Source organism: Amblyraja radiata, chromosome 1 (genome assembly GCF_010909765.2).
Source record: "Amblyraja radiata isolate CabotCenter1 chromosome 1, sAmbRad1.1.pri, whole genome shotgun sequence".
In the NCBI taxonomy this organism is placed as follows: Eukaryota; Metazoa; Chordata; class Chondrichthyes; order Rajiformes; family Rajidae; genus Amblyraja; species Amblyraja radiata.
The window spans coordinates 55,090,185-55,105,279 of NC_045956.1; the positions used below are offsets into that span (position 1 = coordinate 55,090,185).

Sequence of the window (15,095 nt, forward strand, 5' to 3'; positions counted from 1 at the left end):
GTGGAGGTCTTCCTTGGTCTGCCAGTCCCTTTGCGATTTGTAAGCTCACCAGTGCTCTCTTTCTTCTTAATGATGTTCCAAAGAGTTGATTTTGGTAAGCCTAAGGTTTGGCTGATGTATCTAACAGTTTTATTCTTGTTTCTCAGTCTCATAAGCCTCTGGGTAATGCTAGTTTCCATTTTGTCTAGCATTACACTAAACCGAAAATGACACAAAGTGCTGGTCTGTTTTCACCTTCCTTCAAAGTGCTCACATCAAATTGAAAATATTCACACTAACAGACCAAATGCATCACTTCTGGAGCCAACACCTTGAGACAATTCAGAAAGTACATTTTAATCAAACAAGTCGCAGGCCGGGTCGAGCCCGTGTCCCTGACGCTGCGGACGCTATCGAGCCTCCGTTGGACCACCGGGTGTCCCGTCCCTGCCCAGCCCGGCCACGCTCCTACTCCTGAGGAACCTATTCCTTTTCTCCGGAGATGCTGCCCGCCCGATGCTGCCCGCCCAGCCGAGCCACCGCAGCACCCTGCGCGCACTCCCGCGACGCTCGGTTCCCACCAGCTCTGGGGAGGTTGGCCGGCCAGTCGCACCCCCCCACCCTACCCAGCGGCCAACCCCCCCGGAGAAAAGGAATGGGTGATGTTTCGGGTCGAGATCCTTCTCCGGTGATGTTGCCTGGCCCGCCAGGGCACCCAGTCTGAGTCCCCGCCGGCGCTCGGCCACCAGACCTCTCCGTCTGAGTCACAACACCCTCCACCAGCAGGGCCTTTGATGCCGGAAGACTACAAGCAGCTCCAATGGAGCTGATTGCCTATCCCAGCTCCGACTGACTCATGTTTGTAATGACTCATGCCCTCCATCGAGGGGGCAAACCGACGGCCACTGTACAGGGAGAGAGGCGCAGCCAGCTATCCCCCTCGCCAGGGAACGACCCCCCCTCCCCCTCCTTCGGAGCCGGGCTGGAGCCGTCGCCGAGCTACCCTCGCAGCGGCTGCGAGCCCGCCCAACACCTCCAGCAGCCTCCGGATGGGGATGGGACACCCAGGGGTGGGGGACGGGGACGGCCCGCACCCGTCCACGGACACCAACCCCATGGAGCAGCATGAAGCATAAAGCACTCACTGAAACTTTGGTCTGATAACCTAAGATAACACACAGCAGATCCACACCTGGCAATGTTTATAACGAGTGACCTATGACTTGGGCATGCACAGTCGGAATACCGAATCTGATTATTTGCAAGCCCAAATAGTTCATAATTTCGCCTACTGAGGCCACCTCTCCCCCCCCTTTCATTTCAGGCCTTTCCTGTACTTCCTTTACACTTAACTGTGTTCACAGGAAGGCATTATACCAGGCACAGAAATCGCTATCAAAATATGGAGGGGACCGGGGGACAGGGGGGACACAATTTTTTGGCGGCCGCGAGCGCATGCGCACTCACACGTCGCGAGGCTTCGGAGGCTCAATCCAGCGTTAAATGCTGCTCAACTCTGCCTGTCTCGCCGGGTTAACCTACAGCCCTGCCTGGACTGACGGGACACCAGCGCTGCTTCTCCGCGCTGGCCATATTTCCCGCAAGCCCAGGCAGGTTAACCTGGCGGGACAGGCAGAGTTGAGCTGGGTTTTGCGCTGCTTTTCTGCGCTGGCTGTGGGCCTGGGGGTACAGCTCCCGTCTGACTCCCGACCTCTCTGGCCACCCATGGGGGGGGGGGTGCCACTCGGGTGGGGACGGGACAGCGCCGGTGAGCCAGGATCGATCCTGGCTGCGGATGAGGCCAGGTCTGTGCCACGTCTCCCTCCTCCAATCACCGCGCTCTATCCTCAGTCCCACCCCCCCCACTCCTCCCTCCTCCAATGATCGCGCTGAATCATCATGTCCCGCCCCCATTGCCTGCTGACCGACGTCTCTCTCGTCCAATCAGCGCCCTCAATCAGCAGTCTCACCCCCACTGTCTCGCGGAAAGCGGAGATTTCACCGGGTTTTAAAATCCGGATTACAAAACCTTGGGGGGGATGTCCCCCACATCTCAAAACAGAGGGGGGACGTGTCCCCTCTGCCCCCCTGGGTTTTCCACCCCTGCATTATACAATTGTGCAACTTTTAAAAGAATGTGATTTGTAAGTCTCTTGGCAATTTAGCCGTACCTTCACAAAGATTAATTCTAGTCACACAACATTGATATAAAGAGGGATCATGGGGTCTAAATCCAAAACTCCTTGAAAGTAGCAACACCATTAGATGGAGTGTTAAAGAAGGCATATGGTTTGCTTGCCTTCATTGGTCGGGGCATTGAGTATAAGGAAGTATCAGGATGTAATGATGTAGCTTTATAGGACTTTGGTTAGGCTGCATTTGGAGTATTGCATACAGTTCTGGTCATCTCATTACACTATTACAGGAAGGATGTGGAGGCTTTGGAAAGGGTGCAGCAGAGGTTTACCAGAATGATGCCAGGATGTGAGGGGCAATCGCTGCAAGGAGAAATTGGACAGACTTGGACTGTTTTCTGTGGAATGCCTAGCATTGTTCTTGTGTTGTCAGAACCATTTCCCCCGGATGGAAATATCAAATAACCCCAGAGGGCATAGCTTTTAGGTAAGAGGGGCAAAGTTTAAAGGAAAAGTACGTATTATTCTTTTTTTTTTTTTAAACACCCAGGTGGCGAGTGCCTGAAAGGCACAGCCAGGGGTCGTAGCGGAGGTGGATACAATAGTGGCGTTTTAGATGGACACATGGATATGCAGGGAATGGAGGGATATGCATTATGTGCAAGCAGATAAGAGTTGATTTTGGCTTCATGATCGGCACAGCAACATGGATGGAAAGGCCTGTTCATGTGCTGTACTGTCCTATGTTCTAGGGCTGGGAAAATATGGAGGGTATTTAGAACAAAAAAAGCTTATTTCGAACAGGATGCAAAGGGATGGTCAACATTACGTATTGCGACCTTGCCCAGAATTGTTATTCTGATACATCTACTTCGGGTTCACAAATTGTCAAGCATGCAATCAAAATTGGATACTGGGTTTGCATAGATCAGCATCTTACCAGGATAGTTTTCAAAAGTTACTCTCTCCCCAGGAAGAGCGTCACACGGAGGATCCAAGATTTCAACTTTCTCTGGGGAGCTTGCACACATCACCATGGCTTGAGAGAGTACTCCCCGCATTTTAGATGGTTTAAGGTTGCATAGCATTACTACCAGTCGATTTTGCATCTGCAGAAACAGGAAATGTGTATTTTGTAGATAAGCATTAATTAATTAAACATTTAGATCATGCATCATTCAAGTTTACAATTTTGGAAAAACTACTGCAGGACATTCAATGTGTAGAAGTTTAGTTCTGCAGGTTCTGTTGGTATTTAATTAAGAAGAGAGGAGCTTACAATTTTGGGCAAAGACCATTACATGTAATAAGCGAGTTCAGTATTTCAAATGCACACGCACAGGTCATGGGTCATTCGCGATAAACATTCTCGCCAGCTGAGCTGCTGCACGTATACAGACCTGCTTTTCATCCGTATTTTCTGGTTTTGCTTCTTTGAGGTAAGAAAATACTGCTTTCAAAACTATTAACTAGGTGTATTTATGGTTAATTTGTAAAAAACTACAATGATTTTGTGGAGTTTTATTGCTTTATTCTTCGATGAGTGAGCAAGATCGTGACGATGAATAACACACATTTTTTATTGTTTTTATTTGAGGGGGAGGGAGAATGAAATGAAAGGGTTCAGAGAATACATGGCAGATGAAATTTAACAGGAGTAAATTGTGACAGAACATCTTAGTGAGACCATTTGGGAGTGAGAACAGATGCCTGTTCTCGCTCTCTTTGAAGGAGGCGCCACCCGCCCCAGCGAGAGGGTAAACGTGGAGCCAACCAGTAATATGAGTGAGAGCATTTTCTCAGTCAGACTTTGTCGACAGTTGGGGTGGGGGATCTGTGAGAGAGAGAGAGCTGGCGATGCCGCACAGACGGAACAGTTTAATAACGACCCATTAAAATCTGCCGTTCGGCCACTCGGCAACCTGGGCTGATCTGATCTGACAGCCCTCTCGCCAGCTCGCTGTGTGCCCGATCCTAACGCAGAACCTCTACTAAACCTTTGGGTTTGGGTAACACCTGCTCAAAGAGCCTCTGCTAACAAGGGCTGGCGAACTGTGCTGGTCAACGTGCACTGGGCGAGATGGCTGGGGGAAACGAACCGCAACCACCGCAAACTTGGAACAGCACAGACTCTCCACTCAATCTATCCAATACTAAAAGGCAGGCATTTCACAGTTAGATGTCTTATATCGGACTAGCGGCTCCTTCACAGTGTACTCAGTTTTCCTCGGAGATGAATCTTTGCCTTAATTCACATCGCCTGTAGGTAAAGCATCAGCCCACATCGCACTGATACAGTCGCTGCCTGCCTCAGATTAAATATATTTTTACACATAAATTATGAATAAAGATAAGAAAATGTTTCAAACACAAGTAATATTTTCTTATTTCAGTAGCGAACACATTAAGGATTAAATGAAAATAATAAATTCTTTAACTTTTTGAATATCTCATAATTGCAGATGAATGAACTGAACTAGAACTGGGACTGTGTAAGTAGTATGTGAACAGCAGAACAAGAGAGGAAGCTATTGAGTTGACAGAATTCTAGATTAATTATTTGGTAGAATAGATAACAATTTATACAGTTTATACAGCACTGCGTTCGTTTAAAAAAAAAATTCTGAATGACCTTTGATAAATCCCATGATTCCTTACATTTATCGAAATACCGAACTCGCTTATTGAAAGGTACAACTAAAGTGACTAACAGAATATTATCTTTTATTAATAGGGGGTTAGACAATTTGCTGCCTTGAGAGGTTAAATGAACCATGGAAAACGTGATAGCTATTTTTGCACCAAAATATCTGCCAGAACAGTACCAGAGCTGCACGAATGAGATTGAGACAAATACATAAACTAGGCTTGCACCCAGAGAGAGAGCGAGAGCACAAGAGAGTTCTTTTGCTACATATCTAGAACTAGATGTCATAATGCTACGATTAGAACTGGGCCATTCAGAAAAGAAATTAAACACAAAAGATGGCAGAAGTACAACACACTTACAGAAAAACAATGGTGCTATCGCATATAACAAAACCTCATTAACAAATCTGCAATGGACAGATTTTGTTTGCCAAACATTATAAAACAATATGGAGTTAGAAGATATAGATGGAGTGATTGAGTTATGGTCTCACTGAATAGTGAACCAGGTTCAAAAGATCTTATGGTCAATAGCACCACTATGTTTATGTAACTTTGGGGTGAGAGAGGCATCTATGACAATGCATCTGGATTGAACATTTGGTTCCACAGCCTTTATAATATAATGCAACATACGAATGATGTAAAGAAAATTGCTTTTACGGCTTGCCCAGCTATTTAAAGACAAACTGTAACTAAGAAACAAAGCAAATCCAGTGCCCAGGTTGTCATGGACACAAGTACAAATAATTGAAAGTCCTGACTCTCAGCACGATAATTTTCTTATCAAGGTCATGTCCAATGCACGGATATCATGAGATAGTCAGTTTTTTATTGGTGAATAGTCAAACTGAAACTAGCAGGAGATTTAGAATCTCAATCCTTAAAGGGGTATGTGGAAGCAGGCAAAAAGCACAAACATACCCCAGCTGCCAAGTCCAAACTGCAAGCATTGCATCCTAAACATACACAACACTCAGTAGAGATGTGTTAGCTGATGTAATATACATGACAAAATAGACTGCTCCATGAATTACCTGTGCAAAGGGTTGAAATTTGGTAAAATCGTAGGGAGCAGAGTGCAACTGATTTTATAACATACTGGGCAATGCAAAGTGTTATAGAAGCATAAAATCTATCAAAGCTACCAATTTTGAATTCCCAGAAGAAACCTCTGAAATATTCTCTTAAAATGCAGCATTTATCCAACATTAGTGTATAATTAACATGGGTGGGATAGGGCGAAGGGAGTTGGAAGTGATTGGGATTTTTCTGCATTTTCAACTGTTGAGATACAAATTTATTATCCAGTTTAAAACCAAGGGGAGTGAATTAAGTACAATTTCAGGCCAAGGTGATTTACTTCAGATCAAATCAGGACAGAGGCTTTGATGAACATGCAAATTAAAAAGAAAAAAAAGAAAAATCACACAAGCTAACATCAGATACAATGATTACTGTGATATGCAACATGCCTTATTGTGTCCCTAGCAACTGGCTTGGCTTCAGAGCCGTCCAAGTGGTTTGGAAATTATTGCAGTCTTATGACAATCAAAATAAGCCTAATAATTTGGTTTTAATGGACTTGGTTAAAAAATGATTTTAATGGGCTTGAAATAAGTTCAAGGGCCTACATTACCAGTTTTATTTAATATCACTATAAGTGTTGAGAAGATTTTAAAGGAATAAGCATGAAACTGTCCAAATTATATTTCCAATGCCAAATATATCCAGCACAATTTTTCTTGGCGCATATTTGAGTTTTCTTTTTTTTTTTTTAAACAGTACCACATCTGGAGGCAATGTAAAACATGTGAAAGCAAGTGGAACACTAGTTAAAAACTGCAAAACAATTTCTCTATGGAGAAGGGCTGTCTGCAAATTTCAAGCATTATAAATATCACAGGAGGGGATTGAGCAGAGCCAGGCAGCCTTCCAGTCAATAGATTGAGGCACAAATTCATGCAACTGATTGGCAAGTTTCTGTTCAATGTTGTGCGCTATACATTTCCTGCAGTTTGTTTCAAAATTGAAAAAATAATTTGAGAACCTAGTTCAGCACTATAATAGGATAACATATATAATAAGAATATTCCTCCTTTCCTCAGTCAAACATCTGCTTGACCCAACAATTTCAAACATATTAGGCACCATTATAAACTTCATAATTAACCATAATACAAGATTTTGTTTGCGAAATTAAGCAAATCAAATGAAATTTGATAAATCTTATGTATCATGGCAGGAAAATATTTGCTTTTATTATCTTACAACTTGAATAACATATAGCTAATACAACTTGAGGTGTTATGGAGAGAAGGAAGAAGAATGGGGTTATGCGGCTTTTTCACGGGGCGACTTGACGCAAGATGTAACCAGAGTGAAGTGGTCGTGGTCTAGCACGATATCACACGATATAACGGGGGGTAGATAAAGAGTTCCCACGGTACTCGGCATTTCTGTTATTTGTGCGAGTGACTTGTCCGTCTCCCGAGCTTTCCCGTTAAATCTTGAATGAACATTGTGAAGTGTTGTCAAATCATCACGTGGCACAAATGATGTCACTTTTTTTTCACACACTATAAATATCCTCCCTTGGTTGAATTGGCTCATTTGGAGACATGTTTTACTGTGTATGTGGGAGACACAGATGGACTGAGCACAGTACCTCGGTCTTACTGTGTGTGGGAGAGGGGGAGAAAGAGACGTACACTCACAGAGGCAGAGTCTCTCAGCCTGTGTAAGAGGGAGGGAGGGAGGGAGAGAGAGAGGGGCACACACAAGGTGGATGTGAAATCTCACCTGCCTGTTTCAGTGACAGACACCCGCCGCCAGTAAATGAAGACACCCCCATCTGTCTCCCCCTCCTCTCCCCCACCTTTCCCTCCCAACTCCAGTCCCGTCCCGACCCCCTGGGAAACTGAATAGAGCAACAATCAACTGCTGCCTGTGCGCTGATATGACAATAAAGGCTACTTTACTTTACTTTACTGAGTTAAAGAGTTCCCACGGTAGACTGTAAAACTGAGACCCTGGTTCTGGACTCCCCCAACATCGGGAACATTCTTCCTGCATCTAGCCTGTCCAATCCCGTAGATACTGATTAGATCGATATCTATTTATTTACTTTATTAATGATTTCAATTAAATATTGGGAACATCAGGCCGCAAACGTTATTTCTTGAGTGTTAGTGCTGGACTTTGACTCGACCTTCCTAGTTAGCCGGCGCCTGAGACTGAGCCAAGCAATGTCCAGACCTGACTTCAACACAAAGTGATGGAGGAACTCAAAGGGTCAGGCTCGTCCAACGCTCTGTGTTTTGCTCGTGATTCCTGCATCTGCAGTTCCTCGTGTCTACAGACCAGAGTTGCCACTTGACTCCGAGATGACCATCAGAGCATACGGAAGATAGACACGAAATGCTGGAGTAACACAGCGGGACGGGCAGCATCTCTGGAGAGAAGGAATGTGTGACGTTTCGGTTCGAGACCCTTCTTCAGAGTCTCGTCCCGAAACGTCACCCATTCCTTTTATCCAGATGCTGCCCGTCCAGTATTTTATGTCTGTCTTCAGTATTACTGTGTCTATCATTGGCGCAAACCAACATCTACAGTTCTTTCCGACACATTAGAGGATACCGTCTCGCCATCACTCGGATTACCCGCTTCATTTCCATAACGTTGCCACCTCTCTTTACTTTGCTTACTGAAGCCTGATCCTTGTCACACCCAGTGCTCTATCGCCCAGCCTCTCATCTTTCAATCGGGTTCGGCCAGGAAGGAACTGCAGATGCTGGATTAAAACGAAGATAGACACAACATGTAGCTCAGCGGGACAAGCAGCATATCAGAAGGGTCTCGACCCGAAATGTCACCCATTCCTTCTCCCCAGAGATGCAGCCTGCCGTCGAGTTACTCCAGCATTCTCTTTAAACCGGCATCTGCTGTTCCTTCCGACACATGCACAAGAAATAGGCAACTTTTCGGGCCGAAACGTTGCCTATTTCCTTCGTTCCATAGATGCTGCTGCACCCGCTGAGTTTCTCCAGCATTTGTGTGTGTGGGTGGGAGTTGGGGGGGGGGGGGGGGATTCGAATCGGAACCCTTCTTCAGACATCCTAATCGAAATTGAGTCTGAAGATGTGTCTCGTCCCGAAACATCACCTATTTTTCTCCAGAGATGCTGCTTGACTCGCTGAGTTACTCCAGCTTTTTGTGTCTGTCTTCGATTTATTTATTTATTTATTTATTTTTGAAAATATTTTTTATTGGAGATAGGTACATAACCAAATTACATCATTACAGTCTTACATTTTTAAATTGATAATATTGTCAATTATTATTACATTGTCTCCCAATACTTTTTGCCTTTTTTTTTTTTTTTTTAAACTAGATAGAACTAAAGAGATAGATGAAGTAAAGAAAGAAAAGAAAGAGAAGAAAAACAAAAAAAAAAAAAAAAACAAAAAGAAAAAAGGTAGTTAAAGAAGAATGGAAAAATTTATTAAAATAAAAAAGACTTCATTCGAGATATATTCGTACATTTCAGAGTATAATATTTCATCCATCTTTAGCCCGCGTGCTAGTCAGGTTCCTGTGCTGAACCATTCTGACCCTTTAAGTAATCAATAAAAGGAGACCATGTTCCAACGAATAATTCCTGTTTGTCCAACAGGGAAAATCTGATTCTTTCCACTTTTAAGGTCTCCGTCATTTCTATAATCCACATTTTGATTGTGGGGGCCGTAGGTCCTTTCCAAAATTTTAGAATTAATTTTTTTCCTGTTATTAAACTATAATCAATAAAGTTTCTTTGTGTTGTTCTAAGTGTTTGATTTAATTCTAATATTCCGAGTATTATTAATTTTGGATCTGGGTCCAATTGTGTGCTGGTTACTTTAGATATTATACTAAAAATATTTACCCAGAATTTTTTAATTTTTATACAGTTTGCAAACATATGAGATAATGTAGCTTCTAAATGTTGACATTTATCACATATAGGTGAGATATGTTGAAAAATTTTATGTAGTTTTGTTTTTGAATAATGTAACCTATGTATTACTTTAAATTGTATTAGAGAATGTCTGGCGTTTAGTGAACACTGATGTATGTGTTGCAAACTTTCTTCCCAAGTATCTTTCGTTATTACTTGATTTAATTCTTTTTCCCATGTTTGTCTGTGTAAGTCCGTCGAGGGAATATCACTGTCTAATAAGATATTGTATATATAAGATATTAATTTTTCTGTATTAGGATGTTTGTTCCAACATTCATCAAGAATTTCTGAATTTCTAATTCGAAAATTTTGGGAGTTCGATTTTACATAATCTCTAAGTTGAAGATATCTGAAATAATCATTTCCTCGAAGTCCATAAGTCTGTTGCAATTCCTGAAATGTCAGAAAAGTGCCTTCCTTGTAAAGTTGTCCCATATTTTTAATTCCATAATTCTTCCATTGTGTAAAACCCCCGTCCAACTTAAACAAAGGATTATTCACAATTGGAAGAAAAAGTGATAAATTATCTAATTTTAATGTCTTTTTTAATTGTTTCCAGATTCGTATAGCACTAAATATTATAGGGTTTTCCCTATAAAATTTTTTGTTTAATTTAGACGTAGCAAATAATATCGAACCGATATCAAAAGGTAAACAATCTTCCTTTTCCATTTTTAACCATTCTGGTTGATGATCTATTTCTTCCAACCAGAAATTCATATTTTTAATGTTAACTGCCCAGAAATAAAACAAAAAATTGGGTAAAACCAAGCCTCCATTTATTTTTGATTTACACAAGTGTCTTTTGTTTATCCTATGATTCTTATAATCCCAGATAAAATCATTAACAATAGAGTCCAATTTAAAAAAAAAGTTTTTTGCCAGATATATCGGAATTGTCTGAAAAAGATAAAATATTTGCGGTAAAAAAATCATTTTTATGGCATTGATTTTGCCTACCATTGAGATAGGAAGTGTTTTCCAGTATTGAATATTCTTATGTAGTTTGTTCAGTAATGGGGGGAAATTTGCTTTAAATAATGATGTATATATCTTAGTTACATAAATACCTAGATATTTAAATTTTTCATTTACTATTTTAAATGGAAATTGTTGTATTGTCTGTTTGTTATGTTCCCTTATTGGCATAATTTCACTTTTATTCCAATTTATTCTGTATCCTGAAAGTGAACCAAATTGGGTTATTAGCTTTAATAAGTTTGGAATACTAATTTCTGGTTTTGTAATGTAAATTAATACATCATCTGCGTATAGAGAAATTTTATTCACTGTGTCCTTTGTGTTATACCCATGTATTTCCGGATGCCCCCTAACTCTTTCTGCCAGTGGCTCAATAGCAAGCGCAAATAATAATGGAGATAATGGGCATCCTTGTCTACAACCTCTAGATAGGCTAAATTTAGGTGACAACCTTTGGTTTGTAAATATTCTAGCCGTGGGATTTGTATATAACAGTTTTATCCATGTACAGAATTTCTCCCCTAGCTGCATATTTTCCATCACCGAAAATAAATAAGGCCATTCGACCTGATCAAATGCTTTTTCAGCGTCAAGTGAAATTATTGCTAGATCTTCATTAATAATTCTCTTAGAATATATAATATTAAATAATCTTCTTAGATTATAATATGAGTACCGTTTCTGAATAAAGCCTGTTTGGTCAGGGTGTATTAATTTATTCATCACTGTACTTAATCTATGCGCTAGTATTTTAGTTAAAATTTTCTGATCTGTATTTAAAAGTGCAATTGCTCTGTATGATCCCGGGTCTTCCAGATCTTTATCAGCTTTAGGAATAAGTGTTATTATTGATTCATTTAAAGTGTCTGGAAGTTTCTGTTGAGTATATATATACTCATACAGTCTTTGTAAACGTGGGCTAAGCAAATCATAAACTTTTTTATAAAATTCGGAACCTAAACCATCTGGTCCTACTGTCTTCGATTTAAACCAGCATGTGCAGTTCACTCCTTACACGGGTCTCTGGAGAACATTGATTGGTAGCGTTCCGGACCCTGCTTCGTAAAGGCATCGATCGCTAGTCGGCGAGGACTCCGAGCTGTATCTCTCAAAGAAGTACAAGTGAAAAATTTCCCACGGACCCTAAAAATGCGGGACCTTTCAGTAAAGTCCCTTTTAAAGATTCTTGAATCTCATTAACATAACTCATGAATAAGTTGATGTCCATATGCAGATGCAAATCTTTATTTTTTAAATTCAATCCCATAGAAGACAATTTTTACTCACCTTCTGTCCCCTCTGTCCAGCTTCCGGGTTCACCGTTCGCAGGAGTTCCCACGGTAACCGCAAGAGTTATTACGGATATCGCACGGATATCGCACTGGCCACTATGTTCATACAATGTTGCAATGCTCAACCACAAGTGTACAAGTCACTCTTGGAGAAATTCAAACTTGCTTGAATTTTCTCCCGAGTCACCAAGTTACACGATTACCTGCCGTTAGCGCCACGGTGGTCCACGAATGCCATACTGTTATCGCACGAGGTTCCCACGATGTTAAACTCTGGTTAACTCTTGCGTCAAGTCGCCCCGTGAAAAAGCCCCATTAGGAGGGAGAGATAGATCAGACATGATTGAATGGGCTTGATGGGCCGAATGGCCCAATTATCCTCCTATCACGAGACCTTCAAAATAGACTAGTGCTAATCTTAGAAAATAGGTGCAGGAAGAGGCCATTAGGCCCTTTGAGCCAGCACCTCCCCAGTCAATAACCCGTGCCTGCCTTCTCCCCATATCCCTTGATTCCACTAGCCCCTAGAGCTCTATCTAACTCTCAATCAAGTGCACAGTTTCAAATCCAGTAGTCATCGGAAGAAACAGCACAAAAAACATAATCATTTATGTATAGTAATTCTCGAATAAAAATGTTGAAGAACAACAAATTACTTTTTAAATATTGCAAAAGGGAAAAAACTGCCTATCTTTCTAAACCAGTTGTAAAAGCATACCCATACTTTCAACATACTACATCCGACTTCTCATATCAAGGTCATGAATGAGTCTCGCCATCATAGTTCTTTGGTAAATGAAACCTTCAGGAGATTATGGGATTTGTTCAATAATACTGATTATTACTCATAACATAATAGTTGCTTTTAAAAGAGTATTACACTCTGCAGTTCATTGGGAATGGTTGTTGTATACATATTTTTTGTATGAACTGAAATCGGAGGTTAGCTTTGTATTTTAAACCATTTTACATTAAAATGACTGTCTAAATGCAACACGATTACACTTCAACATGATCATTTGACCAAATTTTCAACTGCAAATGTTTACACAGTTATAATGTGGTGAGTGGATTCAACTAGTGATGGAAATGGGTGTAATTTGGTGAAAATTGAAGTAAAATTAGGCTTCTCCACGCTATAAGACAGACCTAACCCATACTTCTTAGGGCTACATTATTAATTTGAGCAAGCTTCAAGAAATAATATTGAGGTTTTAAAATCTGCATTTAAAAGGAAAACTTCTCAGTGCTTTTCATTGCTTCAAAATCTTATTCAGAAACATCTTTAGTTTCTTGAAGGTTATGGTAAAGAAGGTTGCTGCAGATAAAACCATGAAAAGAGGCATTCTTTCAACTGGAAGCATATATAGGGCATAACATAGATTGATTTAAGCTCAGGGGAATGTGCTAGGCAGAGCATCCATATCAATTCAATAATCAAAACATGACTTCAAGCTTCTTTCAAATGCATATTGCGGGAACAAAAGTTATTTATTTTTAGGAAACCCGTAGTCTTATAATTGAGAGAGCACTACAATGTTATCATTCTACAAACCTCCTTTAAGGTATGGTGAAGCAACATAACCCAGAGAACGAGGGTTGTGGAAGAACTTCAGCCTGTACCAATGGAGAGCACATCCATATCCTTGTTTTCCACTTATTATTAGACCCTGCATTAATTACCAGTGAATAGCAAACTTCCTTGTCATCCCAACTGCTATTCATGCAAAGTTTAAACAAATTCCATCCATTCTACTTCTTAAAGTTCCAAATGAAGAAAAACTTTTAAATCAGAACTTTGTTGCAATCTATGACGCTCACTTTTAATTGTCCTGCCATGGCTTTATAAAGACGTACAGTTGGTCGCTCAGAAAATATGGGTAAGCAGAAACAATGGCATGCCCAGGAAGATGTTATTAAGAACATTAGCAGATGTACTGCTGGTCAGCAGATGGGCATAGATATCTGGAACTCATAGATCACTCTTTAATGGAATGATCATGGCAGAATATCAAATGGAGGTATTTTAGGTTGTATTTGACATGGATACGGGTGGTTCCTCCAGAACAAGTTAACTGTGGGATGTGCAATATACTTGTTTCGAGGTATTAATAGTATATGTACGAGAGTGGCACTGACATATAAAATGGCATCCATTACATGTGAATTACCATATATTCAATTGCTCTAGACAGAGTGGCACATTGGCACAGCAGTAGAGGTGCTACCTTATAGCGTCAGAGACCCAGATTCAATCCTGATCATGGGTGCTGTCTGTACGGAGTTTGTACGTTCTCTGTGATTGCGTGGGTTTTCTTCAGGTACTCAATTTTCCCCTCATATTCCAGACGTACAGGGTTGTAGGTTAATTGGCTTTGGTAAAAATTGTTAATTGTTCCTAGTGTGCAGGATAGTGCTAGTGTACGGGGATTACTGGTCAGCTCCGACAGAGTCGTAGGGCCCGTTTCCATGCTGTATCTCTAAACTAATTTTATCTCAGCAGCATCCTCAGATCTGTGTTGCCACATACCAATGGTAGGCAAAGTTGATGCCAAGCACCAGTGCATGGGAGGAACGTACAGATAATCATGGCCTCTCACGAAAACAGTAACAGCTCCTATTTATCCCCCAATCTCCTCTAAACCATTTATAAATACCTCCCCAGGCGTTACAGAATGATGGATCAGGATTAAAATTAGATCCAAAGTTGTTATGGAGCTTCTGATCAATATTTTGAAACAATTGTAATTTTAATGTATGCACATGATCATATAGATTTTTATAAAAAGGGCTTAATATTTGTTGAAAAACGAATAACAGCATCATCAAATACGATACTTTAGCAGAATGAATACTGTATTTTGTATATTCTTACTTTTGTATCTGACAACAATGGATATTGTCAGCAAGGCTGCAGGCCCGGATGGTGTACAGGGAAGAGTATTAAAGGACTGTGCTGGACAGCTGGCGGAGGTATTCACGAGAATCTTCAATCTCTCTCTATCTCTGGCAACGGTCCCCAAGTGCCTGAAAACAGCCACCATAGTGCCGGTGCTGAAA

At 41.1% G+C, this 15,095-nt stretch overlaps 1 protein-coding gene across 3 annotated transcripts in view; it reads right to left on the reverse strand.

The window, feature by feature from the left end:
- The window catches only part of aimp1 (aminoacyl tRNA synthetase complex interacting multifunctional protein 1), a 50,462-nt gene that overhangs the window by 1,522 nt on the left and 33,845 nt on the right, over nucleotides 1–15,095 (reverse strand). For all 3 annotated transcript variants that reach the window (XM_033022126.1, XM_033022122.1, XM_033022129.1), the window contains exon 6: nucleotides 3,055–3,223. In XM_033022126.1, the coding sequence (XP_032878017.1) occupies nucleotides 3,055–3,223 (169 nt within the window). The remainder of the gene's footprint in view (nucleotides 1–3,054; nucleotides 3,224–15,095) is intronic.